Here is a 26,459-nt window from a genome sequence, read left to right as displayed (position 1 = left end):
GCAGCATATTACGCTCGCTAATAGACCCTTTTCAAAGTAGGAAAGAAACTGTTGTGGCAACAGTGTTTGTCTTACTTTCAAAAGGGTCTATTAGCGAGTGATTCTGACTGTGAGGGACTGAATGGTTCTTGCACCATTTTTAAAGTCAAATTTAAGACTTTTTAAGACCTTTTTAAGACCAACACATACATAAATTAAGACCCAAAAAAATTCTGAAAAATTATTTCATAGAAAAGGGAATTTATTGAGTCACTTATACACATCAACCGTAGCCGTAGTACTAGCAGTAGTAGTACTCTTGCAAAGTTATCTCGGAAGTGTGCGGACACGACGATACGCGAACACATGAACCCACCCGTGTCACCCATAATCACCCATGTCCCGTTGATTAGCAACCGGACACGCTGGGGTTGATATGTTACCGGACTACTGTAACTACTACGGAGTGATAACAAAGACATGAATCAGGCAATAAATCCACCGTCCTTGACAGCGGTCAAGTTTGGTGTGCGGAGTGGACCAAATGCGAACTACTGCAGCTGCTCTAAGTTAAACCCCAAACTAATCGGAATAAGTGTATGCATGTTGATTATAGCAGACTACACCACCTCTTCTGTTGCCGAATAGAATTATATTCCAAACAGATGATTGTATTCCGATTGAGGCGTATATATGATCCTTTTCTATTCCGATTGAGCTGTTCTTCCACATCTATGCGGATCAGATGTGTCCATGTAAACACGGCTGACAGTGAACACACACACACACACACACACACACACACACACACGCCGAACTTCCTCATTCGAATATAATTTGAATATCAAAAAATAAATCATAATTCAAACGAATATTAGGCAGCCCTTAATATTCGAATCTGTTATGGCAGGCTAACCCGACGCAGTCTACTCATAATATTATAATGACCACGGAAGAGGCAGTGAATGAAGTATTGATTAGACAGCGATTTATTGGATAGGCCTAATAAACCGTAAGAACACGCAGGACCGGTAACCATAGCAACGCCGGTAAACAAATCTCGCGAAGCCCAATCCAGGGGCCCGTTTCAGAAAGCAGGTTCAACAAACTCTAAGTTAAATCCTTAACTCTAGGTTGACCAACTCTGAGCTGTAAAACTCTGAATTTTCGGTTTCAGAACAGGTGATAACTCTTAGTTCAATCAACTCTGAGTCAAGGTAACTCTGAGTGAAGCTCGTGCATGAGGATATAAAAAGCCCTCATCAATGGAACACAGATAACATGATTCACCATGGCAACAAGTACTAACAAGCCTCGATCCTCCTACTTCTCCCCAGCGGAGTTGCAAATCTTAATGACTGCATATGCAGAAAGCGAGCATATCTTTTTACTAAAAAGCAATACTATGGCAGCAGCCAAAAAGCGGGAGCTCGCGTGGAAAAATATAGCTGACCGAGTCAGAGTATTTGAGAAAAAGAAAATGTTTTCTCTTGAATGTTCCACTTATTCAACATCTATTTTCCATATGTGTGTTTGTGCGCACAGGTGCAACCCAACAGGCCCCAAACGGACTTGGCTGCAACTAAAAATGAAATATATAAATATAGTTCTAACAGATAAGGTATAATTTAAGTACAAGCAATTGTGATGTTGTTGAGCCTGCCCTCATTAAACAGCATTTAGTGGCTGCATTCAACATGTGATGGATATATTTAAGTAATTAGGGAAATCTGCTAAACAAAGAAAAATCCCAACACTGCCAGTATTTAATATTGTCTATATGAAAGCAACACCTAAATGCCTTTTATACATACAAGTCTCCAAATTTGTGTTTTCTGGTTATCTTAAAATTTGACCTCCATTATAGCCAACAGAAAAAAGGCAGTCAGTTAGAAATGATTGAAGCATATCATGTCTCTAACAGCTCTTCCATCTCGTGCATCAGCAGGGGGGTCAGGATTATTACCTGGATCATTCGGGGAAAGAGTAGGACATTGTTCTCCTCTAATAGTGGCAATGTTGTGGAGAACCAAACATGCCACTATAATGTCACAAGCCCTTTCCGGGGTGACCCTGAGCCTACGAAGGCACTAGAACCGGGCCTTGAGTATGCCGATGGTCATCTCCACTCTGGCTCGTGTCCTGCAGTGAGCCAAGTTGTAGTGTCGCTGTGGGCAAGGGTCAGGGTCAGGGTAAGGGGTCAGCAGATAGCGCTGGCAGGGGTACCCTCTGTCTCTGAGTAGATAACCATCAAACTCTCCTATGATAATACAAGATACACTTTATTGTTTCAGTTGTAATAGGAGGAAACAAAATATTGATCATAGGATATAACTATATACTGGATATATAAACTATATATATAAACTCACCACGGGCAAATCTGGCACTCAGTGTAGACTCACGAAACATTCGTGAGTCATACACAGACCCAGGCCACTTCGCTTCCACATTATTTATCATGTGGGCTGCGTCACATATGATCTTCACAGTGGAGAACAGTAATTAGCTGTATAGTGAAGCATATTTCATTTGGAATGTTAAAGGCTATTATTTAGGCCTACCTGTACATTAATGCTGTGGACAGATTTCCTATTCACATAATCTCCTTCATTTATTGAAGGAGCTATGATAGGAATGTGAGTGCCATCTATGCAGCCAATCACACCTGGAAACCCTAAAATATATCAAATTGACTGATTAGTGCTTCAAGTCTCAAAGCTTTATGACATAAATGAATTACTGCTTAGACTGATACCTGCAATTCTGTGGAACTCTTCTTTGAGAAGTCTGGTGGGTCTGTGACTTGGGAACACTACAAACGTGCATAGTAGCCGTTTCAGTGCAAGTGTCACATTTCGGACAGCCCGACAGACAGTTGCCTTGGACACATGCTCTGCATCACCGACGTTATACAAAAAACTGCCATTGGCAGAACGAAGTGCAATACAAAGAATTTGCTCGGAACTGAGAGCGTGTCCACGATGTGTCATGTGAGCGATGTGAGGGCTGAGAATATTGTTTATATAATTTATTGATGATGCAGAGAAATGGAAACGCTCAAACAGGTAGCTACTCATCAGGGAATGATAAAACATCCAAGTATCTGCGCCTCGACATCAACTGGCTCTTCAATAAAAGGACACGCCATGTCTGCCACTGCCTTCAGTCTGCAGGCTTCAACTTAAGAGCAGGAGAAACTCGGGGTTAGTTGAAGAAAACCTGCCAGCGAGCAGGTTAGGTTAACGGAGTATGTTGCCAGGGTAACTGACTCAGAGTAAAGCTGAACTGGCTTTGTGAAACTGAAAAACCAGAGTTTCCCTCATCTCAGGGTTAACTAACTCTGAGTTTTCACTAAACCTGCTTTCTGAAACGGGCCCCAGGTCTTACTGAAGGAATTGAATGGTCAAAATATTATGAATAAATATTCGAATATATTTGAATATTAATATTAATAAACAAACAAACTTCGAATATGATTTTTGGGCAAAAGTCAAAGCCCTAGGAATACTTAAATTAAAATGATCCAGCATGAACTGTGATCCATAGTACCGCGATATGACATGGCTGTCGGTGTCGTCCGTGGGCCAGTACCTCACATGGATATCCATCCGTTTGCTTTTAGTGGTTTTGTTTTCTCTCATCGAACATGAGGACGTACTGTTTATCGCTTATGCAGCGTGCCAGCTCTCTTTTTATGAAAGATGCGATGCCGTATTTGGCGGATATATTTCTGCGACCTCATGTGACTGATGTCAACGTTAACGTAACGTAAAACTCCTGAAAATGCCGTAATTAAAAGACGCACTATGTGATTTGTTGTGTGCGACAATTTCCCCTAGTCTTAAAAAACCCTCTGCAAAATTTAATACCTAGAGCAAATTTAAAGTAAATTTAAGAAAATTTATGGCCTTAATTTCACACAAAAAAAAGTAAGACTTTTTAAGGACCCGCGGGAACCATAAAGAGCGAGGGAGGGTCACGCTCACCTCTGCCTCCTCAGGGAACAGCGCCCGGGAGCGTTTAGGGCTGCGGCTGCCAACCACCACCTGATACCCGGACGCCACTAGTCGCCCGCTCAACGAGCGGGAGAAGTCGCCCGTACCTAGGACACCCACCACGGGCGTGGCGGGGTCGGAGATCAACGCCTCCAGCGATCTGGAGCCCACCCCTCTGCCTCGGATCAAAGGCCTCTTCATCTCCTCACGAGGCATCACATCAGGTCTACATCAGAACAAACCAATAAATACTGCTTTACTGATACAACACTACAATACAGACGCCCTTGCACTTTTCGTTCTTACATAACCAGAATTAAAATATATAGAAATGTGAATCAAGACAGTGGATGATATTGAGTCAACGATCTAGAAATTAAATTGATCAACACGTAGTTATATCAACAATAATACAGACTTGATCAGGTGTCATTTATTAAAGGTAATGACCATGTTGTAGTACTGTTGGGTAACGCAATAGTCATTGTTGCATTTCCCAAGTGTTTATTTGCGGTTCAATGTTGGCACATCCTCGTAATAATGATGGTGAAGTTTCTAGTAACAAACATCTTTGCAAACCTTAATAATACAGAAAAGTACTGTCAATAAACTTGAGACTTATCAACAACTGGCAGGTCTACCGGACGGATCCCAACAGGGAGGTTCTCATGGTCGTTTTTCCCGACGAAAGGCTGTTTTCATTTCAAACCAATAGAGGTTTGGTGTCGAGTGTCTCCATGAACACGTCCTACACCGATCAAAGCATTGTATTACCCGATCGTCTCCTTATTAACTACCTGGTTTTATATAACGACAATAAACATATTCCTTACATTTTCCTACATATAACTTGAATCGCTCTCATGTCTCCTTTACAACACTTTGCTCTGTCCTTGGCTTATCTAAACTTTACCCGTTATTGCGCCTTTTCAGCTAAAGTGCATTGGAGTCGAAATCAAAAGACAATTAGGTAAAGACTCGAGGAGCATGGCTTTAACGACCCCAACAACATCGTTGAACATAAGAACAAACCCGTTTAGATTAGTTTCCCACTCACCTTCTTTTTTTTACAACTCTCTCTGCTTCCTTCCATGTGACTGTGCGTCTACCGCGGAGGCCCCGCCCAAACTGCGGAGGCCCCGCCAGAGCCTGTCTACGAAGTATGGAAAGCCAAGAAGGCCACTAACTGGCCCTAGAATGGCGCGGTAAAAGTGCAAGGAAAGGTTTGGCAGGAAATCCGTACGGTTTTTTAATGACTAATAGCCGCGGTTATTAGTTATTCACTCCGGCTATTAGTTCTTCACTCCGGCTATGAGGTATGCAGAACGAGCCCCTCCCACTTCTTTGCTTGACCACTTTGGTCAAGCAAAGGCTTGACCAAGTTTGAAGGCAGTCTAACCAATCAGTGAAGAGAAATACCAGACTTAAAGGCATACTGTACGATTTCCAGTGATATGCACTTTTTAATATGTTGTTGAAATTGGTTTTTACATCCTGACAGCAATAAATAACTTATGGGCAATGAAAAAGAAGCGAAAAAAAAACGAAATCTGTATCGGCTAGAAACCTGTTAAAATGCTTACCAATCGGAGACATTGTACCCGAATCTAAAGAACCAATCACAAGCCTGCGCGTTCTCTCCCCTCTGTGTACGAGACTGAGCCGAACTGAGCGCGTTCACGGAGGGCAAAGAAAGCGTTGTTGTCATAGTAGTTCCTGACAGTGGACTAGACCTAGTGAGCCTACAACGTCAACACGATGGAAGAAAAAAAACAGAAGTTACCACTGCCACCGTTACTTGCCCCGGTTCATCCTTTTAAAAAGGCAAGAAAAAGAAAGACAGAAACTGAAAAGGCAGCAACAAAAAAGAAGTTGGAGACTGCTCGAGGAAAAACGAGAATAAATATTGGATTAGCTTTTCAGCGATGGCGACAGCTGAGGGAGTTGAATGGCCTGAAAAGTGACGCAATGGTTGCCGTTGAAGTAAGCCGTAAGCAGCAGCAGCGCTCGTGCACGGCTCTGTGTCGAAGGGTGGGGGCAGGGAGTCCTGAAGGGTGGGGGAGGAGTTAAACGGAACTCCGAAGAGAAGCTAATTTCAAATCATGCTAGCTCTCTCACATCGTACAGTATAGCTTTAAGTAACGCATTGTCGAGAGCTGCAGTGCCTCCATGTTTCGCCGTAATATAAAGCTGTGTTGTCTTTACTAGGTTTCACTACAAATTGTAATGACCACCACTAGCTAGTGGAAAATACATTTGTGTCTAGTACAGTGATATATTTGTATATGTTAGGCTATATATTGAGATGGCAGTGTGCGAAATACCCGTCAATAATCGGGGATGTCCTCATCCCCAAATTGTTCTCGATAGGCAGTAGCCAGCTAGGCCATAACATTACAATATTTCATGGATGCAAGCAAGCCAAGACAATCAATCTATATCTATAGCCTACATGACAACACACACACACACACACACACACACACGCACACACGCACGCACGCACACACACGCACGCACACACTTTAAACACACTGGTAAAGCAATAGGAGCCTGCATTGGCTAAAGTTTTTGGGATGCACGTTATTTTATAACAGGGAGGGTTAGGTGTTACACCGAATTCTGCGACCCGTCGAAATGGCCCGTCAGTTGAACCTCTGAATTGATCCTGAAAGCCTATGGCCTAGAATAATTAATTTGTATTCCGTTTTAGGCCATCTCACTAAAGGTCACTTAAATGTAGCCTATTTAAGCTCACCAAGTCCAGTATTCAGAATTCAAAGCATTTATTCACAAATACGTTCTATTTTTTTGACAAGCGGAGCCGACAGTCCAGAGGCCTGTTTCAGGTTTTGAGGCAACCCCGAGTTTGTTCGCTCTGAGTTAATGGAAACTCTGGGTTTTCCGTTTCAGGTAGCAGGTTCAGCGCAACCGAGAGTTAGTTGCTGCGGCAACATACGCCGTGGGTCTAACCTGCTCGGGAGATGGTTAGACCTACTCTGAGTTTGTTGTCTATAAGGCTGAAGGCAGCTCTCCGACAGAAGGAAGTGTTAGAAATGGCATGTCCTTTTCTACGAGAGCCTGCGGACGTAGAGGCTGCGATCCTCAGAGGGAATCTCCGTGAGGAACGATTATTAAGACGCCGGCTGGTTATACTTTCTTTTCCTGATAATATTCTTCACGAGCGCTATCGTTTTTCAGCGCAATCTATCATTTATTTAGACCACCTTCTCAGCCCCCATGTTAACTCTCAAACGCAGCGGGGGCATGCTTTAAGTTTAAGTTTTTTTTTTAACGCAATTAACGCATTTGCAGAATGATCCACCCCGTGCATCCCACCCGCTCTGTACTACAGTCACTTTAACGTTGTGGCTTTCCAATGATCAGAGTAGCTGACTAACCACGGACCTATAACTGCTGCAAGTCAAGAAACGCATATTAAGAAAATACCCTGGTACTGCTTTTAACCAGATGCTTCTTCGCTACATGCACATGCTCAGCATAATCGTCTGCATTGTCCACTGGAGTAAAACCCTTTGAGTAAACTGTTCAACAAAATAACTTGTCCCACCACAGCCCGTGTTCTAATAAAGACAATCTACTTTTTATGAGGATTTCTTTATTTCCTGAAAGCACAAAAAAAGTCATTCATATTGGGTATGCTTTTAGAGCAGGGAACAGTATCCCAGTTTGCACCTCACCCACCTTTAACTTATGTTCCAAAATTTGGATATCCAAAGCATCCTTTTGCATCTTTTGCCTAAGGTGGTCCATTTCCAAGTCTGCTTTGTGTATTTGCTTTTCTAGATAGATTTTATATAAGTCTTTGACTGGAAGCTATAGGAATGCAAAAGATGAGATTGGATTTCACAGTGCCAAGTAGAGCGTTTCATTATAATTCCAGGGAGAATCTTACAGAGGTATGCTGTGATTTAGAAGTGGATGGCCTCTCATTGGATTCGATTTCATCCTGTTTGAGAGAAAGAAGATGTCAGTTTTAAATTGTACAACGCTATCATCAACTTTTAGAGGTTATTTTTAAAAGGTGTTAACCTCAATAGGCCTTTCCTCTTCCCTTTCGAATGCCGCAGACAATGTTTCTCCATCATCTTCCTGTAATGACGTTAACGGTTGTGTTCAGCAATTACCAAGACATTATTAATAATCTGTGGAAGGTGAAGAATTGTTACAATTGCATGGAGGTTGGTGAGGGCATCTGGTTCAAGCGGGGCGATGACGCCATGCAACCCAGTCGCCAAGAAAAAACGTTGACGTGTACGTTTCCATGAACACTGGATACGTAGCATTTCAACGTAAAAAATAGCGTGTTATACCTACAGTATCCACGCATGCCGCTGTGGAGGCGGGTTTCGGGGTTTGGGTTTCACGGGTTTCGCGGCAAATTGTGGACACGATTGTTGAGGGGGACTCTCTAAATCGACGCCACTTCGACCTGGGCGGGACTTTACGTCCTACGTCACTCGCTATGGGTGTGCATGTGTGCGCATAGCCGTCACTCGCGATGGGTGTGCATGTGAGAAAGGTTTTGGCTTTAGTGTCTATGGGTTGGTAATAACGGTTCTGATGATTTTTCTGATGGAAAAGTGGTCTTTTATTTCCATAATCTTTGTTCAGTGAACGCATAAACCCGTTTGTTAGTTAGCAGTTAAACAAAATGCGATCTCTTTGTTTACAGTTACCAACGACCAACTGATGATTGGGGGTTCGATTCCCTAGTGATGCAAGGTCTTTTCTTTCATTTTGGACTGCACACACATCGCGAGTGACGGATACTCGCACAATGTACACACATCACAGTCTTTACAATTTCTAGGCAACCGAAGTTTAAAGATTGTCAAGTGGTTAACTCTTGAATCGCATGTACTAAGACCTGATGGGTTAGTGGTCAGAGAACAACTCATTAATGCGGGGATAAGGGGTTCGATTCCTTAATGAAGCTAGCTTTTTTCTTTCATATTGGACTGGATGTTTGTATGCCATTTTGCGTAACTTGTAGTTTATGATGAAGAAATGTTACTGGGGTTAAGGTTAGGGTAACGGGTAAGACACAAAGTGTTTTTGCAACACAATATTTCTTATAATAACAAAGTAGTCCAAAGTTTTGATGACTCCAGTAGGAAACTTAAGATACCTAGAGAAATGCGTGAGTGCTCACAAAACATCAACAAGTCAGCAGTGTGGTACAGGGTGATCATTTCTGATATACAGTACAAAAGCTGACACTAGGCCTATTAGCCAGGAGTGGAAAAGATGCAGACGCAGACGTGGGAAGCAATAAGACGCTGTGGCATTCCCCCGGTGCCACGCCCCCTGTTCGGGAGAGTCGAGGCCGGGATATACCGCCGGTGGCCAACAGCCGGCGACAAATCCCGACCTCCCGAGAGCCGCAATCGGGGAAACGAGGAACACCTGGGCAGGAGACACCCAGGTGTTAAAAGGAGGCCACCGACCGACAGCAGGGAGAGAGTCGAGTGGAAGAGAGGACGACGCAGAGGATCGAGACACCGTAGAGTGAGCCGCACGGCGGACACGTGGACCACGACTCGAGCAACCCCCCGTCTTTGATGTACAGCGTGCGCTTGTGTGGCTATTGGAAACCGAGTGTAATAAACCGCCGTTTGAGGCTTTGGACCCTCACACCCTGCCTGGTCCTTACTTTGAGCCCCTCTACCGAACCGAGTTACCACATATGGTGGAGAATGCAGGCAGCTCGGTCCACGTACGGCTCACGGTAAGGACCCCACCCCGGGTTTTGGCAGTGGTTCTTCGTTTTTGTTTTTTTGTTTTTTTCCTGTGCGGTTCCTCCGTTCGCGGAGGTGAATACCCGCGGACGTCGATGCAGAACCCCGGGACAGCCGCAGGACCAGCCGGCCCGAGAGAATCGGACCCCAGCCTGGCCCTGCTGACGGAGGCGGTGCTCCGCCTGACCCAGCAGGCCACCCGCGACCCGCCGACCACCGCCCCGACGAGCCGGCTCACAAAACTAGGACCCGACGACGATGTGGAGGCCTTCCTAGAGACATTTGAGCAGGTGGCAACCCGGGAGAGGTGGCCAGAGGCCCAGTGGGCCTATATAGTGGCCCCGTTTTTAACCGGACCCGCCCAGCAGGCGAGTCAGGACCTCAACCCCGGGGACGCGGGCCGGTATTCCGCACTCAAGGCGGCCGTCTTGGCCTACTATGGACATGGCCTTGCTGCGAAGGCCCTCAACTTCCACGAGTGGACGTTCGACGTCCGAGGACCCGTACGGACCCAGGTGGCCCACCAATGTCGGCTAGCCCGGAGGTGGTTGGTAGACGGAGCGGGACCCAGCCCCGTGGATCGGGTCGTGGTGGACAACACCGTGCGACAGCTGCCTCCCGACGCCCGGAGGGTGCTCGCCCACCACCATCCTGAGACCGTGGACGACCTCGTGCGCCAGCTGGAGAACTGGCATGTGGCACAACGGCTGGCAGCGGGCCCGAAACCCAACCCCCGGGCCACCCGGAGAGAGACCCCAACCCCGCCGTCGAGGACCAGGCCGTCCACCCCGCCCCGAGAACGAGGGGAACCCGAGACCCGGCGCTGCTACCACTGCGGACAACGGGGACACCTAGTCCGGGACTGTCCCGACCGACAGGACGTCCCCATGCCCTCCGCGTGCACCGCCCCGAGAGACCGCCCCACCTGTATGCTGGCGACCTGCTGGACACAGGGCGCCAAGGACTCCCCCACCGTCCCCATCAAGGTGATGCACCAGGACACCCATGCCCTGGTGGACACGGGGAGTGCCGTGACCCTGGTGAGGGCCGACCTAGCTGGGGGCAGACCGGGAACCCCGATGCAGGTCTCCTGCGTACACGGCGACACCCGGACGTACGATACCTGTCACGTGGTAGTACGCACACCACAGGGGGTCTTCGTCGCCCGTGCCGGAATAGTGCCGACCCTTCCGGTACCGTTCCTGATCGGCCGGGACTGCCCCATCTTCGCTCGCTTTTGGAGCCCCATGAGGGGGAACCGAGGGGGACGGGAGCTGCACCGTCCGGCCGGCCGAAGCGGGCGACCGGCCCAGCGAGAGGCAAGGCGCCCGCCGATTCGAGAGTCCGGGTCGGAGTGAGGACCCGCCCCGTCGACCGCCGCAGACCACGGACCAGCCCTGGGAGCGACCCGCTGACCGACCGCCGCGCGGACCGAGTCGGACGACGAGCCGGGTTCCGGTGGAGAGGGTCCATCAGCGCCGGGAAGCCCGGCCCGATCTACCGGGGACCAGGTACGACCGGGACCGGGAGACGGAGCGGGGCCCAGCTCCGACACCGTCACCGCCTCCGAGAGGGGGAACACTCCCGAGGAGCCCGAGAGCTCCCCCCTAACTGAGCTATCGGACTTCGCCCAGGCTGGGGGGGAGAACTCGGCCCGACCGGGACAGTTCGCCACGGCCCAGCATCGGGACGATGCCCTGCGGCACGCGTGGGGACATGTGGTCGCCCACGACGGTCAGGTGAGGGACTCAGCTCATACCGATGCCCATTATTGAGACCCCCTTCGAGAGAATAGCGTTGGACATTGTGGGACCCCTACCCAGGACGAGCCGGGGACATCGGTATCTCCTCGTCATACTAGATTATGCGACCCGATACCCCGAGGCCCTCCCACTGCGTGCGGCGACTAGCAAGGCGGTAGCCCGAGAGCTAGTGCTACTCTTTAGCCGGGTGGGACTCCCAAAGGAGATCCTCACCGATCAAGGCTCCTGTTTCATGTCCCGCGTGGTCAAGGAGCTACTAAAACTATTGCAGGTCTCCCAGCTCCGGACCTCGGTGTATCACCCGCAGACGGACGGGCTAGTGGAGCGGTTCAACCAGACCATCAAACGAATGCTCAAAAAGAGCATCGAGGCGGACGGGAAGAACTGGGACCAGTTACTCCCCCACGTCCTCTTCGCCATTCGCGAGGTGCCCCAGGCTTCCACAGGGTTCTCTCCCTTCGAACTCCTTTATGGGAGGAGGCCCCGTGGAATACTGGACCTGGCGAAGGAGGCGTGGGAGAGTCATCCCTCTCCACATAGGACCACCATCGAACATGTGGAGCTCGTCAGGGACCGAATGGCCAAGGTCTGGCCCATAGTCCGAGACCACCTCGCCCGTGCTCAACAGGCCCAAGCGCGCGTATATAACAGGGGGGCGCGCGTGCGGAACTTCCGACCGGGCGACCAGGTCTTAGTGCTGGTCCCAACCAGCGAGTGCAAGTTTCTCGCGAAATGGCAGGGCCCGTACGAGGTGATAGAGGCCGTGGGGCCCGTCAACTACAAGGTGAGGCAGCCCGGGAGATGCAAGCCCACCCAGGTTTATCATGTAAATCTGTTAAAACAGTTGCGGGGTGAGGGCGACCCCCCCCTACAGGCACCCATGGTCTTGATGGCCCGGCCCGCGATCCCTGACGTCCCGATGGGGACCGACCTCAGCCCCGCCCAGAGACAAGAACTAGGGGAGCTGGTGCTGCAGAACCGGGACGTGTTCTCGGACGTCCCGGGGCGGACCTCGGTGATCTCCCATGAGATCCGGACCACTCCGGGGGTGACGGTCCGGATCCCGCCCTACCGGATGCCCGAGTCCCGGCGCAACGCCATCCGAGCCGAGGTAGAGCGGATGCTGAAACTTGGGGTAATTGAGGAATCCCGTAGCGCCTGGGCTAGCCCTATCGTGCTGGTGCCCAAACCAGACGGAACCCACAGGTTCTGCAATGACTTCCGCCGGCTGAATGAAGTGTCTGACTTTGACTCCTACCCCATGCCTAGAGTAGACGAGCTGATCGAGCGGCTGGGACCGGCCCGGTACCTGTCCACGCTGGACCTAACCAAGGGGTACTGGCAGGTCCCCCTGGCACCGTCGTCCCGGGAGAAGACGGCCTTTGCGACGCCGGGGGGCCTGTTCCAGTACACTGTCCTGCCCTTTGGTGTCCACGGGGCCCCCGCTACGTTCCAGCGGATGATGGACCAGGTCCTAAGGCCGCACTGCAGTTACGCAGCAGCATATATCGATGACATAATCATCCACAGTGCCAGTTGGGACGAGCACGTCAAGCACGTGCGGGCCGTGCTCAACGGCCTACGAGCGGCCGGGCTTACCGCCATCCCTGCAAAGTGCAGGTTGGGGCGGGAGGAGACGGCCTATTTGGGGTACCGGGTGGGGAGGGGGAACGTGCGGCCCCAGGAGGACAAGGTGGCAGCTATCCGGGAGTGGCCTCAACCCCGGACCAAGAAGCAGGTGAGATCGTTCCTGGGGCTGGTGGGGTATTATCAACGCTTTATCCCGGGGTATGCCACCCTAGCCTGCCCCTTGAACGATCTCACCCGGAAGGCCCTCCCGGATAGGGTCCAGTGGACTGAGGCAGCGACGAGGGCCTTCGAGGACCTACGGGGGCCTTATGTAAGGAGCCTCTACTGGTCACCCCTGATTTTAACCTCCCTTTCACCCTCCAAACAGACGCGTCCGAAGTGGGACAAGGTGGGGTCCTGTCCCAGGTCCGGAACGGAGAGGAGCATCCGGTGACATACCTCAGCCGGAAGCTCCTCCCCCATGAGCGGAACTACAGCACGGTAGAGAAGGAGGCGCTGGCCATTAAGTGGGCCGTCACAAAACTAACTTACTATCTCCTAGGACACCAGTTCGTCTTGGTGACGGACCACTTCCCACTGAAGTGGATGGCCACCGCCAAGGACACGAATGCCCGGATAACAAGGTGGTTCCTGTCCCTCCAGCCCTTCTCCTTCACCGTGGAGCATAGGCCGGGGCGGGAACACACCAACGCCGACGCTCTTTCCCGCCGAGATGCGTGCGGGGGCTGGGCCCCGCGCACGGAGGGGCATAAGCAAAGGGGGGGAGTGTGTGGCATTCCCCCGGTGCCACGCCCCCTGTTCGGGAGAGTCGAGGCCGGGATTTACCGCCGGTGGCCAACAGCCGGCGACAAATCCCGACCTCCCGAGAGCCGCAATCGGGGAAACGAGGAACACCTGGGCAGGAGACACCCAGGTGTTAAAAGGAGGCCACCGGCCGACAGCAGGGAGAGAGTCGAGTGGAAGAGAGGACGACGCAGAGGATCGAGACACCGTAGAGTGAGCCGCACGGCGGACACGTGGACCACGACTCGAGCAACCCCCCGTCTTTGATGTACAGCGTGCGCTTGTGTGGCTATTGGAAACCGAGTGTAATAAACCGCCGTTTGAGGCTTTGGACCCTCACACCCTGCCTGGTCCTTACTTTGAGCCCCTCTACCGAACCGAGTTACCACAACGCACCAACACACAGTTGCCTGTTGCCTGCCTATAGTCTAATGTTAGCTTGGTTCGTGTTGTTTCGTCATGTTAATCGCTAGTAATATTAAGTCATTTGTAGAAATATAGCCTATCATTACAGACTGTAGGAATGTCACCCACCCTCCATCGCGTACGACACTGACGCTCGTAATCTGTAGTGCAAGGGAGTTCGTGCACAGATCCCTGAGACAAACGGCTACGCGCACACATGCAAACCCATAGCGAGTGACGTAGGACGTAAAGTTCCGCCCAGGTCGAAGTGGCGTCGACTTAGAGAGTCCCATTGTTGAGGGGGGGGGGGGGGAGGTAGACTGTTGTTGACCGGGGAGGGGGGGGGGGGGGGGGGGGGAAGACACGTTTGTTTGAATGCTCGACAACGAGAGTTGTTTTTTATTGAACGAGACTTCAACACGGAACAGCTGCCCGGAACGATGGTCACGTCACTCTCGGTGATGGTGTCGACAACAATGAACAAACGAACAATGTTAATAGAACAACACACAACTACATAACATCCCGAACCCATTAACCCCACTTAATCCTAACAACAAAACAAGTTAACAAAAGCCCCTTTTGTCAACTGACAACCCCAATTCCCAGAATCCCCCGCGGCTCAGGAACACTATATTAATCTTTATTATCTGAATGGGAAATGCAATATTTTAGGACAGATACACCATTAAACGCGTTTCTAACGACATTTCTAGCGAGAAATGTACATTTTCCTTACATAATCTTCAGTCAGTGAATGTGTATGATCTTTATTAATCTTTATTATCTGAATGGGAAATGCAATATTTTAGGATCGATTCACCGTTAAACGTGTTTCTAATAACATTTCTAGCGAGAAATATACTTTTTACTTGCATAATCTTCAGTCAGTGATTGTGGCTGATCTTTAGTTTTATAGTTATTAGGAAGATTTAATCGTCTCGCTCGCATGTTTCAACGACGTCAGGTTGCTAGGGACGCTGCTTTCGCTAAACTAGCAGCTCACGTGTTTCCTGCGTTTGTGTTATTAAACTGTTACTTTATGTAACTTTTAATGATATCATCTTGTTAGAAACACGTATATCTGAGAGCCAACCCAGTCGCCAAAAGCATACGTTGACAGTGTACGTTTCGTGAATAAATTCATGCATTATCATTAAACTTGAACATTTGTTTTCATAGTAGATTGGTGGAGGGATGACGTATGTTGGCCAACCCGGAAGTTAGCATCGCCCTGGGTTCCCTTGACAAAAAGCCAACGGGTTTTTCCATTGGATTTTGGATTATTGCAGAAAAATTGGAATCTTTGAAGCACCTCCTCAAACCTGAAAATAAATAAATAAATAAAAAGAACCGTTTTCCAAAGAACGAAATGTAAACCGATGCATTCTGAATGGGAGTGTTTCTCCGATTTTTCCATGCTACACAGAACGAAATGTAAACCCATGCAAATAAAGACTTCATGGTCATAATAATTTAAATATTTTAATCTCCTGAGTGTGTTGGGTGGTATTCTATTTTTTTCAACGGGGCTGCATCCAGTCACTTGACCGTCATGGTTGCTATGGTGGTTGCTATCGACCGCCCCCTCTAATCCTTACATGGCTCTAAAAACCACGCGGCAAAGGAGCTGCCGTCAATTGTGTTGTTTTAGTCGTAAACTGGGGTCCGACGGTTAAAAAAATAGACCGATATTCCGAGGTATCCTTAAAAGGCAGCTTGGATGTTTTTATTTTCTGCAGTTTAGACTTCAACTATAACCTATTTTTGAAAGCAAAACACCAAGTTCATTGATTTAACGAGGCAGGGTTATTTGAAACAATTTATTAAATAAATATTTATGAGAGGTCATTCCTTCTCCTGAGTTTGCTTCCTATTTATGTCTAGTGTACACCCCTACTGTCCAAAAGCATCCCCCCCCCCTCCCCATATGGATTTGGAGAGTTGTTGCCACGTCCCAGTGGTGGAAGTATCATATAATATGAAAGAGGGCATTCAATTATACTACAATGATCAATTAGGAGGCCGAAGCCCTAAAGGAAGTGATGCAATAGTTGACTGAGGCGAGAACATTTAAGTAATCTGTACCTTGGGGTCTCTTATATATCAAAGGGGGTTTCAAAGGACGCATACGCTTCAACCTGTGGCTCCTGCCCTACAGGAAATGACTCAGCAAGTGCTCCATCTCGTTGCACCTGCACCCAGCAGCTCACTTGCAAGATTTTGGCCTGAAGTTCTTCCCAGACCTACACCCTAGCCATCCAACCTGCATATCTGAGAATCAGGCCTCTCTTCAATAATGACAAAATGTTATGAGAGAAATACACATTGGGCCCTATTTTAACGGTCTGAAACGCAAGTGGGAAGCGCAAAGCGCAAGTAGCTTTGTGGGCGGTTCTACGGCGCTATCGCTATTTTATAGGCGGATAAATGACGCTTGCGCCGCGGCGCAAGTGTCAAAAGGGTTGGTCTGAAGCAGCCTAATTACCCGTAGGTGTGGTTTGGGCGTAACGTGCAACAAACCAATGAGAGTGCCAGCTCCCATCCCCTTTAAGAGCCATGAGCGCATTAGAATCGGACGAGTTGATATTTTGACAGCGCGTCTGCAGTCTCCGATGAGACAGATGCACATGAATTTCAAACTGCAAATGGCTTAGTTCATTGCCAAATAATATGGCCTAATTCACACATGGAATAAGGGGTTTTCTTCCACAACTTCAGAAATACTGAGTCCTCAAATAAATTTCGGCAAAGAAAACGTATGATAGGCTATAACATGATATGCGGTAACTGTGGTTCTATTTAATGATATACGCAATACATTATAAACATTGTTTCTTATCAGTATTGTATGCTATCCTAATATGCATGTGTCCCCGCGGTAATAGACTTTGCCATTGATTGTATTATGCTTTACGTGTTTAGTTTGCCCAAGTGAAGGAGTTCAAGTACCTCGGGGTCTTGTTCGCGAGTGAGGGAACTATGGAGCGTGAGATTGGCCGGAGAATCGGAGCAGCGGGGGCGGTATTGCGTTCGCTTTACCGCACCGTTGTTACGAAAAGAGAGCTGAGCCGCAAGGCAAAGCTCTCGATCTACCGGTCGATCTTCATTCCTATCCTCACCTATGGTCATGAGGGTTAGGTGATGACCGAAAGGACGAGATCGCGGGTACAAGCGGCCGAGATGAGTTTTCTCAGAAGGGTGGCTGGCGTCTCCCTTAGGGATAGGGTGAGAAGCTCAGCCATCCGTGAGGAACTCGGATTAGAGCCTCTGCTCCTTTACTTATAAAGGAGTCAGCTGAGGTGGTTCGGGCATCTGGTAACGATGCCCACTGGGCACCTTCCTTGGGAGGTGTTTCAGGCACGTCCAGTGGGGAGGATACCTCGGGGAAGACCCAGGACTAGGCCCATAACTAAAGTTATGGGCATGTAGGCCTACACGATGTCTGTGTCAAGAAAATATGTGTTTGCTGTACGGTGTTTTCAGATGCATTGATTTAAAAGTACAACTTATTACCGCTGCATCAGCTGTTCTTTCCCAAATAATTTACCAAGAATGTGCGGCTAGGTAGATGAGAGAAGCAAAGTGTATGCCGAGGTGCACTAAAGCAATCCGCATTGCATCAAATGCGCATGTATGCATGCTGCCCCTTAAAATAGCATCTGAACAACGCGCCACTGACTTTAAACCAGGTATTTCCTGGTCAGTAGCGCAATGGTTATTCAGAGACGGCAAATACCGTTTGCGCCAGAACACGCCTCCTCTTCCGCCGAACCGCCCCTTGGGGCGCATGATCAATCCTAATTTACCGGCGAGTGGCGTCTGGTGGAAAAGAACGCTCTGCGCCAGTTGTAAACTAGCAACGACACATGCGCCAGTGACTAAGCCACTTGCGCCGGATGCAGATAGGGCCCATTAACTTTTTGTTATCTCATAAGCGGCGTGGTGCCGGTCCTTTTGACCTTTGACCCCCCAGACTTCAAAGACGTGGCCACAGGCCAGCTGCGTCTACACCACATCTCCAAGCCACAAATGTACACCCTCCATCCCGCAAAAAATCGGGGCCTAGAACCCTAACCCTGTCTCTATGTTACCTTGACTGTACTGTTGGAGGTCACGCCCCTTTTCCGGCCTTTCGAGACTACGCTCCCGGGCACTGCTAAAATGTTTACACCCCACTCTCTACCGGGGCCCCGAGAACGACATATCCAAGATTTGTAGTTCTAGCCCATAGAGAAAAAAAGTTTTCCTAAATGGACTGTCATTTGGACAAAGCCCCTCAGAAGTGTTGCCTGCGAGACCTAATGGTTCAGAATGTGGTGGAAAAACTGTTTTTGAGATAGGAAGGTCCTACCGCCCTGAAATTTGAATACCATATTCTAGGGCCTAACTGGGACCCCCGCACCGAAACTTGGCCCGGTCGGACCCCGAGTGCAGGAAGGGGGGGCCTGGACTTTCATAATCTTCGCTCTGTGAATGTAAAGGATATTTGGTCGGATGTTATGACGAAGAATCATAATGTGAATAGGAATATTCTATAAATGTCTTGATATCATCTTTCGTCTCAACACTTCTGCTGCAGCCGCTTAAAGTCTCACTCCGAGAACCTTAAAATATGAATCAATCCATTAGAAGTATGAAAATATCTTCCCGGTGGCGTAACAGGGCAAACAAGGTGTCCTTTGACATCTACGTTTCGAGGCGATTGCAACAGTGCCACACATGATCATATTTGAATATGTTTCGGGGTAGTAATTAGCTGTCGATTTGGAGACCTTTATTTTTTCAATAATGACCAGCTATAGATTTGCTTCCTGATGGAGATTTTTGACAAATTTCATGTTAATTAGCATCTACACGTTAAGCTGAGTCCAATGAGATCAAGCTCGCCCTCTTGCTACACCGAGATCATGTCCTAGACCTAGGTGTATCATGTAAAATACATGTTACCATTAGCTAGAGTGTCATGCTTGGTGTAATTTCTATCGGGAAGCAAATCAATAGCTGCTCATTATTGATTAAGGCCTCCAATTTCGACAGCTAATTACTACCATTAAACATGTTCGAATATGCTCATGTGTGGCACCGTTGCAATCGCCTGGAAGTAGATGTTGAAGGACACCTTGTTCGCCCTCTTACGCCATCGGGAAGATATTTACATGCTTCTGATTGACTAATGAATCGATTCAGCTATTCCCCCAGAAGTCTGGGGTCAAAAGGTCAAAAGGAGACGGCACCACGCCGCTTATGAGACAAAAGTTAATGTGTATTTCTCTCATAACTTTTTGTTATTATTAAAGAGAGGCCTGATTCTCAGATATGCAGGTTGGATGGCTAGGGTGTAGGTCTGGGAAGAACTTCAGGCCAAAATATTGCAAGCGAGCCGCTGGGTGCAGGTGCAACGAGATGGAGCACTTGCTGAGTCATTTCCTGTAGGGCTGGAGCCACAGGTTGAAGCGTATGCGTCCTTTGAAACCCCCTTTGATATATAAGAGACCCCAAGGTACAGTTTACTTAAATGTTCTCGCCTCAGTCACCTATTGCATCACTTCCTTTAGGGCTTCGGCTTCCTAATTGATCATTGTAGCAGCCCTCGACATTAACGGTTGCCCGCTTGCCCGGGGCAGGTAAACTCTGTGATCGGGCAACTAAAATGTGACGTGTAGTTGCCCGTTCGGGCAAGTGATTTTTTTTCTTTGAAAATACACTAAATTGACAAAATAAACGTCCTCCTATATCGCGGAAGCGGAGCTTTCTACAGCGCTGTGCTGCGGTTTTCGGCCAAACAGAATAAGAAGAATCGTAACAATAATTTCCCCCGTCACCTCCGGGCTCCGGCGTACGACAACCGCTACAAATATGTCACGTTATGTTCCTTCAGCCTCCGAAAACTGGCCAAGTGCCGGGTAAATGTAACGCAAATAAAAGAAAGACACCTGAAAACGAAACCCCGGGCCCGTCGGGATACGAAACTAAAAGGCAAAGGAACTTTTTAATAAGTTGGATTGAGAATTTTCCGTGGGTCCGTCATGACAAGGAAAAGGACGAGATGTTTTGCTTCCCTGCCGGGAGTTTCCGACAAAAGCAGACACGTAAGTAGAAACACAATTCACTATCCCCTTCCTATTTTAACAATAGCCTATTTAATTAGGGCGAGTTTTATCGGGAGTAACGTCACATTAGTGTCTGTCTGTCTGCCTGCGCACTGTTCAATTGTGATGAAAGAGAAATGAGTCCTCCAGTAAATAGGACGCACCTTAGCTACGACTTGGCAACGGGAGGTATTCTAGTCCGCTCAGCAATGAGCCGGAGAGCTAACGTTATGCATTGTACATAATCATAATTCGAAATTCGTCCCAGCCTTTATACCACAGATTCTCTAGGCGGGTCTATAGCACATAACCGCCTTGTCCGATTACAGTTTAATTCATATTTCACAATTTATCAGCTCTCGTTTTGAAGACCGAATCACCGCGCCATTCGTTTCAATGGGAATCGCGACGGTCTATACTTTCAACATAAAGTGTACAGATATTTATAATTTGAAATTCGTCCCAGCCTTTATACCACAGACTATACTATAGGGTCTATATCATATAAGTAAGGGATAATGCAGGGCCGGCGCCATAGGCATAGGCGAACTTAGCGACAGTAGCCGCGTTTACATGGCAGATCTATGCCGCATAGATTTCTATGCGGCATTGATCTGTTCCTAAAATGTGTTCCGAATGTACTGTATACATGGCAGTAACAAAAGTGTCCGTTATGTCTCTCGCGCACACCTGACACGTCTCTGGACCGGCGGCGACATAATGAGTGTCTTATCACTATCGGGGATTTTAAATTTGATTTTAATGAAAGCACAGCAGGAGAGAGCTTTTCTCTGCCTGCTCCTTCAATTAAGGAGGAGGAGGACAGCGCAGCAACGTCAATTTCTCGTCAGATCTTTATATTTACCCTATGCTCCGCCGCAAACAAGAGGAATTTGGATGCGAGTCCGCAGCCAAGACTGGTGGGAGAGAGTGGTCTTACGGGAATTTAGTGACCAGGAATCCTCGAAGGTCCAATTGCGCACTACTGCAGCTGCCATCTCTCTAAGTTAAGAAGGTATTTTAACGTTCACCCTGCAAAAGTACTAGTAGTAGCCTACTAATTTACAGTTATCTCGGACGCGCGCGGACACCTTATTAATAAACACCCATGTCCCGTCGCTTAGCAACCGGACACGCTTACCGGACTACTTTTACGGAGTGATAACAAAGACGTGAATCAGGCAATAAATCCACTTTCCTTGACAGCGGTGAAGTTCGGTGTGCTTAAAAGTACAGACGGAGCTCACTGAACTACTGCGGCTGCTCTAAGTTAAACCCCAACCTATGCGGAATAAGTGTATACATGGCGATTTAAAACGGACTACACCACCTATTCTATTCGGCATAGAATCTATGCCGAACAGATAATTGCATTCCGAATGAGGCGTATACATGACCATTTTCTATGCCGCATAGAAATCTATGCGGCATAGATGTGTCCATGTAAACGCGGCTACTGTGTACCAACGTAGTTATCACACATTTTATACTTCACTGTGTGACTGGGTTGTTACAATTACAGTAAAGGAATTATATTCTATATATAAATAACAACTGCCCATTTACTGTCATACATTCTGATGGGTCAAAGACTTCAGTGTAAAACTGTAACCATTTAGTTCAATCTTATTTTTTGTCAAGGCTTAATTATTAACCATGTTGATGTTCTTATTGCAGTACATCCTCTCTATATATTGGCACAAAGTCCTTCCGGCACAATATTTTAGAGGCTCATGGCAAGAGCAAAAGGCACGAGCACTGTGCCGTTGCCGCCAGAGGAACAGAAGCACCCATGCCAGCTGTCATCGAAGGACTGCAAAAGATGGATGACGCTCTGCGTCTAAAAATGACGAACATTATGCATGCTGCATATTATGTAGCAAAACAAGAAGTGCCCTTTACCCACTTTTCATCCCTTAATGGCCTGATCAACAGGACTGGAGGAAGTCTTCCAGGCTGTTACAGTCTGACAAAGCCTGTGCTAGGTATGCAACAGCACTTATTACCAACGTTTCCAATCCTTCCTGGCTTAACATTTATTTACTAAACAAAGAATGTCATCCCATGTAAAATAAAATACACTTCTGTCCAATTTTCAGGTTCATCGTAGACATTTACGATGTGGAGAGGGAAAAGTTGCTGGATAAAATTAAAAAAGCCATATACTTTTCAATTCTCATTGATGGGGCAACAGACAGCGCTACATTAGAGAATGAACTCATTTATGTTCGCTTTCTAGCAACGGATGGGCCAGTCAATGCCTACTTGTCTATCCAAGACGTTAAACATGGCAATGCAAATGGCATCCTGGATGCCATCCGTGCAGGTACTATAGGGATTAAATGAAATACTGCTGATGAATCGAAATTTCTCCTTTTAAGCTATCTGTTTCATAAAATACCTTTGTATATGAAATATGCTAATCAAATAAAATTGCCTTGCATAATGTTTATCTAATGATTTACATTTTTCTTTTTTTGTTCAGCTTTTGAGGAAGCTGGCATTATTGATTTGAAGGAGAAATTAGTTGGGTTTGGCAGCGATGGGGCAGCTGTGAATGTGGGCTGCAGAAATGGCGTTGCAGCGCTTCTGCAGAAGGAACTCAACCACCCCCTCATCTCAATCCACTGTGTTGCCCATAGATTAGAGCTTGGCATCGTAAAGGCAATTAAAACCCACAAAATGATGGCGCTAATGCAGACAATGCTAAAAAACCTGTACGATCAGTACCACTACTCCCCCAAGGCTGTCAGAGAGCTCAGAATGATTGCAGAGGCACTTGAAGAAAAGGTGTTGAAGCCATCAAATCTACATGGCGCCCGCTGGCTTCCCTATGTGCATCGTGCAATCAAGGTCAGAATTTTAGTGAATTATTAAACATAACCTGTTGAGTTAATCCTCTTGTTTATAATTTGACCAATAGAAAATGGTGCAATACAGTAATGATAATATCTTTTACAGATTGTGTGTGACAGCTATCCTGTACTGATTGCACATTTTGAAGACATGGCGTCTGTGGAGAGGTTCCCTAAGCCTTCAGCTGCAGTTCTCGGCAGGGCCAAACAGGTCCTTTCCTACCTGAAAGGATGCGATAATTTGCTCTTCCTCCACTTCATGTGTGATGTTTTTAACCACCTTGCCACCTTGAGCAAAATGTTTCAAAAAGTTGACCTGACTGTGTGTCAGGCAGTTGAGAGCCAGGAGGCCTGTTTCTGGGAACTCACTTCATTGAGGGTAGACATGGGTCCCCAAATGGCCAAGGTCAACCAGGCCATAAAGGAGACTGGCGTGTATAAAGGAGTGAGGTTCCAGAATCCAACCCACAACATGCTTGAAGCAGAGAGGATCGAGGTGATTGGTAAGAAAAAATGATGAGTGTGATTTGGATTGATTAATGAACCTTTACAGTAAATAAGTAATGATTATCATTAACATTTCCTGTTAACAGATTTGATCATCAATCATTTGGAAGAGAGGCTGAAGGATCTGCAGCAAGGAGGCATGGTTGCAAAGTTTAGGGCTTTTGACCCATCGTCCTGGCCAGCATGCAACCGTGCTGACCCAGTTGAAAATGAGAGGTTCAGGCAGTGTGGTGTCGATGAGATGAGGGAGATGGCCACGTTCTATCAGGAGCTATTGAGAAAAGCTGGCATTGAAGTCGATGAGGTTTTAGCTGAGTACAACCACTACAAGATCTTTGCCAAGGGACGAGCAGCAGTGCCGATGAGGGAGCTCTTCATGAGTGTCTTGCAGTCAGGTGTGAATATAGAGTGTAGAATGTGTGACAGATTAGTAAAGTGCCAAATCATATAATTTATCTTAGGAGACTTTTCATATAGAGCAGTTCAACACTGTTCATCTTTAAATATTATTTTAAAAAACAAGTGGGAGTCAGGTGTGTGACAAATGTTTTGAGACAAGTTGTTTAGTATTTTCTATGGTTAATTTCTTTTAATTTATATGAAATTCTCATTTCTGTGTTTCAGAGGAAAGGCGAGAACGCTTCAAGAGCTTGGCCCCCCTCATGGAGGTGTACCTGATCCTGCCAGTAAACACGGCAGTGTGTGAGCGGGGCTTTTCTACAATGAAGAGAGTGAAGACTGACTGGAGGTCGAGTCTTTCCTCTCTTCAGCTGCAGAGACTGATGTTCCTGTCAGTGGAGGGCCCCCCACTGGATAAGTTTAATGCCGAAGCTGCAGTTCACAGGTGGTGGACAACCTGCCAAAGACAGCGTCGGCCAGGGTTCAACCCCTGGGAGTATAGGCAGGGCTCAGAGAATTAAACGGAAATTTGAAGCCCTAGTCCACAATTCTGTTTTGCCAAAGTTAATCTACACTGTTCATTGTCTTTTTGTATTTTTTTTCCATCACAAACAGTTATGTATTTTAAGTACCTCGGTTCAGAGAATGAAATACATTTTGAGGCCCTTTCTTCTGTTGGGCTGACAGGTGGTTTGACAGCTTTGCAGACCATAATTGTTATGTTTTGTATTTGTATTTACATTATAATAAATTATTATAAAATCAAACAAATACCTGTTTTATACATTTTCTTAATAGGCCGACGTTTTCCATTTTGGGCAAGTACATTTTGCCATCGGGCAAGTAAAACAATACAGCCACTTGCCCTTTGGGCAAGTGGCTTAAAATGCTTAATGTCAAGGCCTGATTGTAGTATAATTGAATGCCCTCTTTCATATTATATGATACTTCCACCACTGGGATGTGGCAACAACTCTCCAAATCCATATGGGGAGGGGGGGGGGATGCTTTTGGACAGTAGACTAGACATAAATAGGAAGCAAACTCAGGAGAAGGAATGACCTCACAAATATTTATTTAATAAATTGTTTCAAATAACCCTGCCTCGTTAAATCAATGCACTTGGTGTTTTGCTTTCAAAAATAGGTTATAGAAGAAGTCTAAACTGCAGAAAATAAAAAAATCAAAGCTGCCTTTTAAGGATACCTCGGAATATCTGTCTATTTTTTTAACCGTCGGACCCCAGTTTTCGACTAAAACAACACAATTGACGGCAGCTCCTTTGCCGCGTGGTTTTTAGAGCCATGTAAGGATTAGAGGGGGCGGTCGATAGCAACCACCATAGCAACCATGACGGTAAAGTGACTGGATGCAGCCCCGTTGAAAAAAATAGAATACCACCCAACACACTCAGGAGATTAATGATATTTAAATTATTATGACCATGAAGTCTTTATTTGCATGGGTTTACATTTTGTTCTGTGTAGCATGGAAAAATCGGAGAAACACTCCCATTCAGAATGCATTGGTTTACATTTCGTTCTTTGGAAAACGGTTCTTTTTATTTATTTATTTATTTTCAGTTTTTGAGGAGGTGCTTCAAAGATGATCCGTACGGTTGGCAAGAATTCCGTACGGAATTCCTAGCCATCCAACGGCAGGTTGGATGGCTAGGGTGTAGGTCTGGGAAGAACTTCAGGCCAAAATCTTGCAAGCGAGCCGCTGGGTGCAGGTGCAACGAGATGGAGCACTTGCTGAGTCATTTCCTGTAGGGCTGGAGCCACAGGTTGAAGCGTATGCGTCCTTTGAGACCTCCTTTGATATATAAGAGACCTCAAAGTACAGTTTACTTAAATGTTGTCGACCCAGTCACCTATTGCATCACTTCCTTTAGGGCTTCGGCCTCCTAATTGATCATTGTAGTATACTTGAATGCCCTCTTTCATATATATGATACCTCCACCACTGGGACGTGGCAACAATTCTCCAAATCCATATGGGGAGGGGGGGGGGTGATGCTTGTGGACAGTAGGGTTGTACACTAGACATAAATAGGAAGCAAACTCAGGAGAAGGAATGACCTCTCACAAATATATATTTAATAAATTGTTTCAAATAACCCTGCCTCGTTAAATCATTGAGCTTGGTGTTTTGCTTTCAAAAATAGGTTATAGAAGAAGTCTAAACTGCAGAAAATAAAAACATCCAAGCAGCCTTTTAAGGATACCTTGGAATATCTGTCTATTTTTTAACCATCGGACCCTAGTTTACGACAAAAACAACACAATGGACGGCAGCTCCTTTGCCGCGTGGTTTTTAGAGCCAT

The 26,459-nt window shown here is 47.1% G+C and overlaps 2 protein-coding genes across 5 annotated transcripts in view; one reads left to right on the top strand and one right to left on the bottom strand.

The window, feature by feature from the left end:
- LOC115541881 (metalloreductase STEAP3) overlaps positions 1-5,298 on the bottom strand; it is a 71,440-nt gene extending 66,142 nt beyond the window's left edge. Inside the window, exons 1-2 of one of the 4 annotated variants that reach the window (XM_030353789.1) lie at positions 5,035-5,283; positions 3,969-4,203 (exon numbers count right to left, since the gene is read on the bottom strand). In XM_030353789.1, coding sequence (XP_030209649.1) covers positions 3,969-4,193 — 225 coding nt within the window. In that variant the 5' untranslated portion in view covers positions 4,194-4,203; positions 5,035-5,283. The other 3 variants (XM_030353790.1, XM_030353788.1, XM_030353791.1) reach the window with 3 other exon arrangements.
- A 17,775-nt stretch (positions 5,299-23,073) lies between these two features.
- LOC115541708 (zinc finger protein 862-like) lies at positions 23,074-24,654 on the top strand. The gene is made up of 4 exons (XM_030353553.1): positions 23,074-23,225; positions 23,334-23,730; positions 23,821-24,129; positions 24,359-24,654. Exons 1-4 carry the CDS (start codon positions 23,076-23,078, stop codon positions 24,652-24,654), a joined length of 1,152 nt encoding a protein of 383 aa, XP_030209413.1. The 5' UTR covers positions 23,074-23,075.
- Positions 24,655-26,459: the final 1,805 nt, after the last annotated feature.

This window comes from Gadus morhua, chromosome 4 (genome assembly GCF_902167405.1).
Source record: "Gadus morhua chromosome 4, gadMor3.0, whole genome shotgun sequence".
In the NCBI taxonomy this organism is placed as follows: domain Eukaryota; kingdom Metazoa; phylum Chordata; class Actinopteri; order Gadiformes; family Gadidae; genus Gadus; species Gadus morhua.
This window is presented reverse-complemented; position numbering and strand designations above follow the sequence as displayed.

What these genes read in the sequence shown, in the direction of transcription:
- LOC115541708 (XM_030353553.1), top strand. Translation starts at nt 23,076, where the DNA reads ATGCTAAAAAACCTGTACGATCAGTACCACTACTCCCCCAAGGCTGTC. An exon ending in AGAGAGGATCGAGGTGATTG is followed by an intron (nt 23,731 to 23,820) that starts GTAAGAAAAAAT and finishes TCCTGTTAACAG; the next exon opens with ATTTGATCATCAATCATTTG. An exon ending in CATGAGTGTCTTGCAGTCAG is followed by an intron (nt 24,130 to 24,358) that starts GTGTGAATATAG and finishes TCTGTGTTTCAG; the next exon opens with AGGAAAGGCGAGAACGCTTC.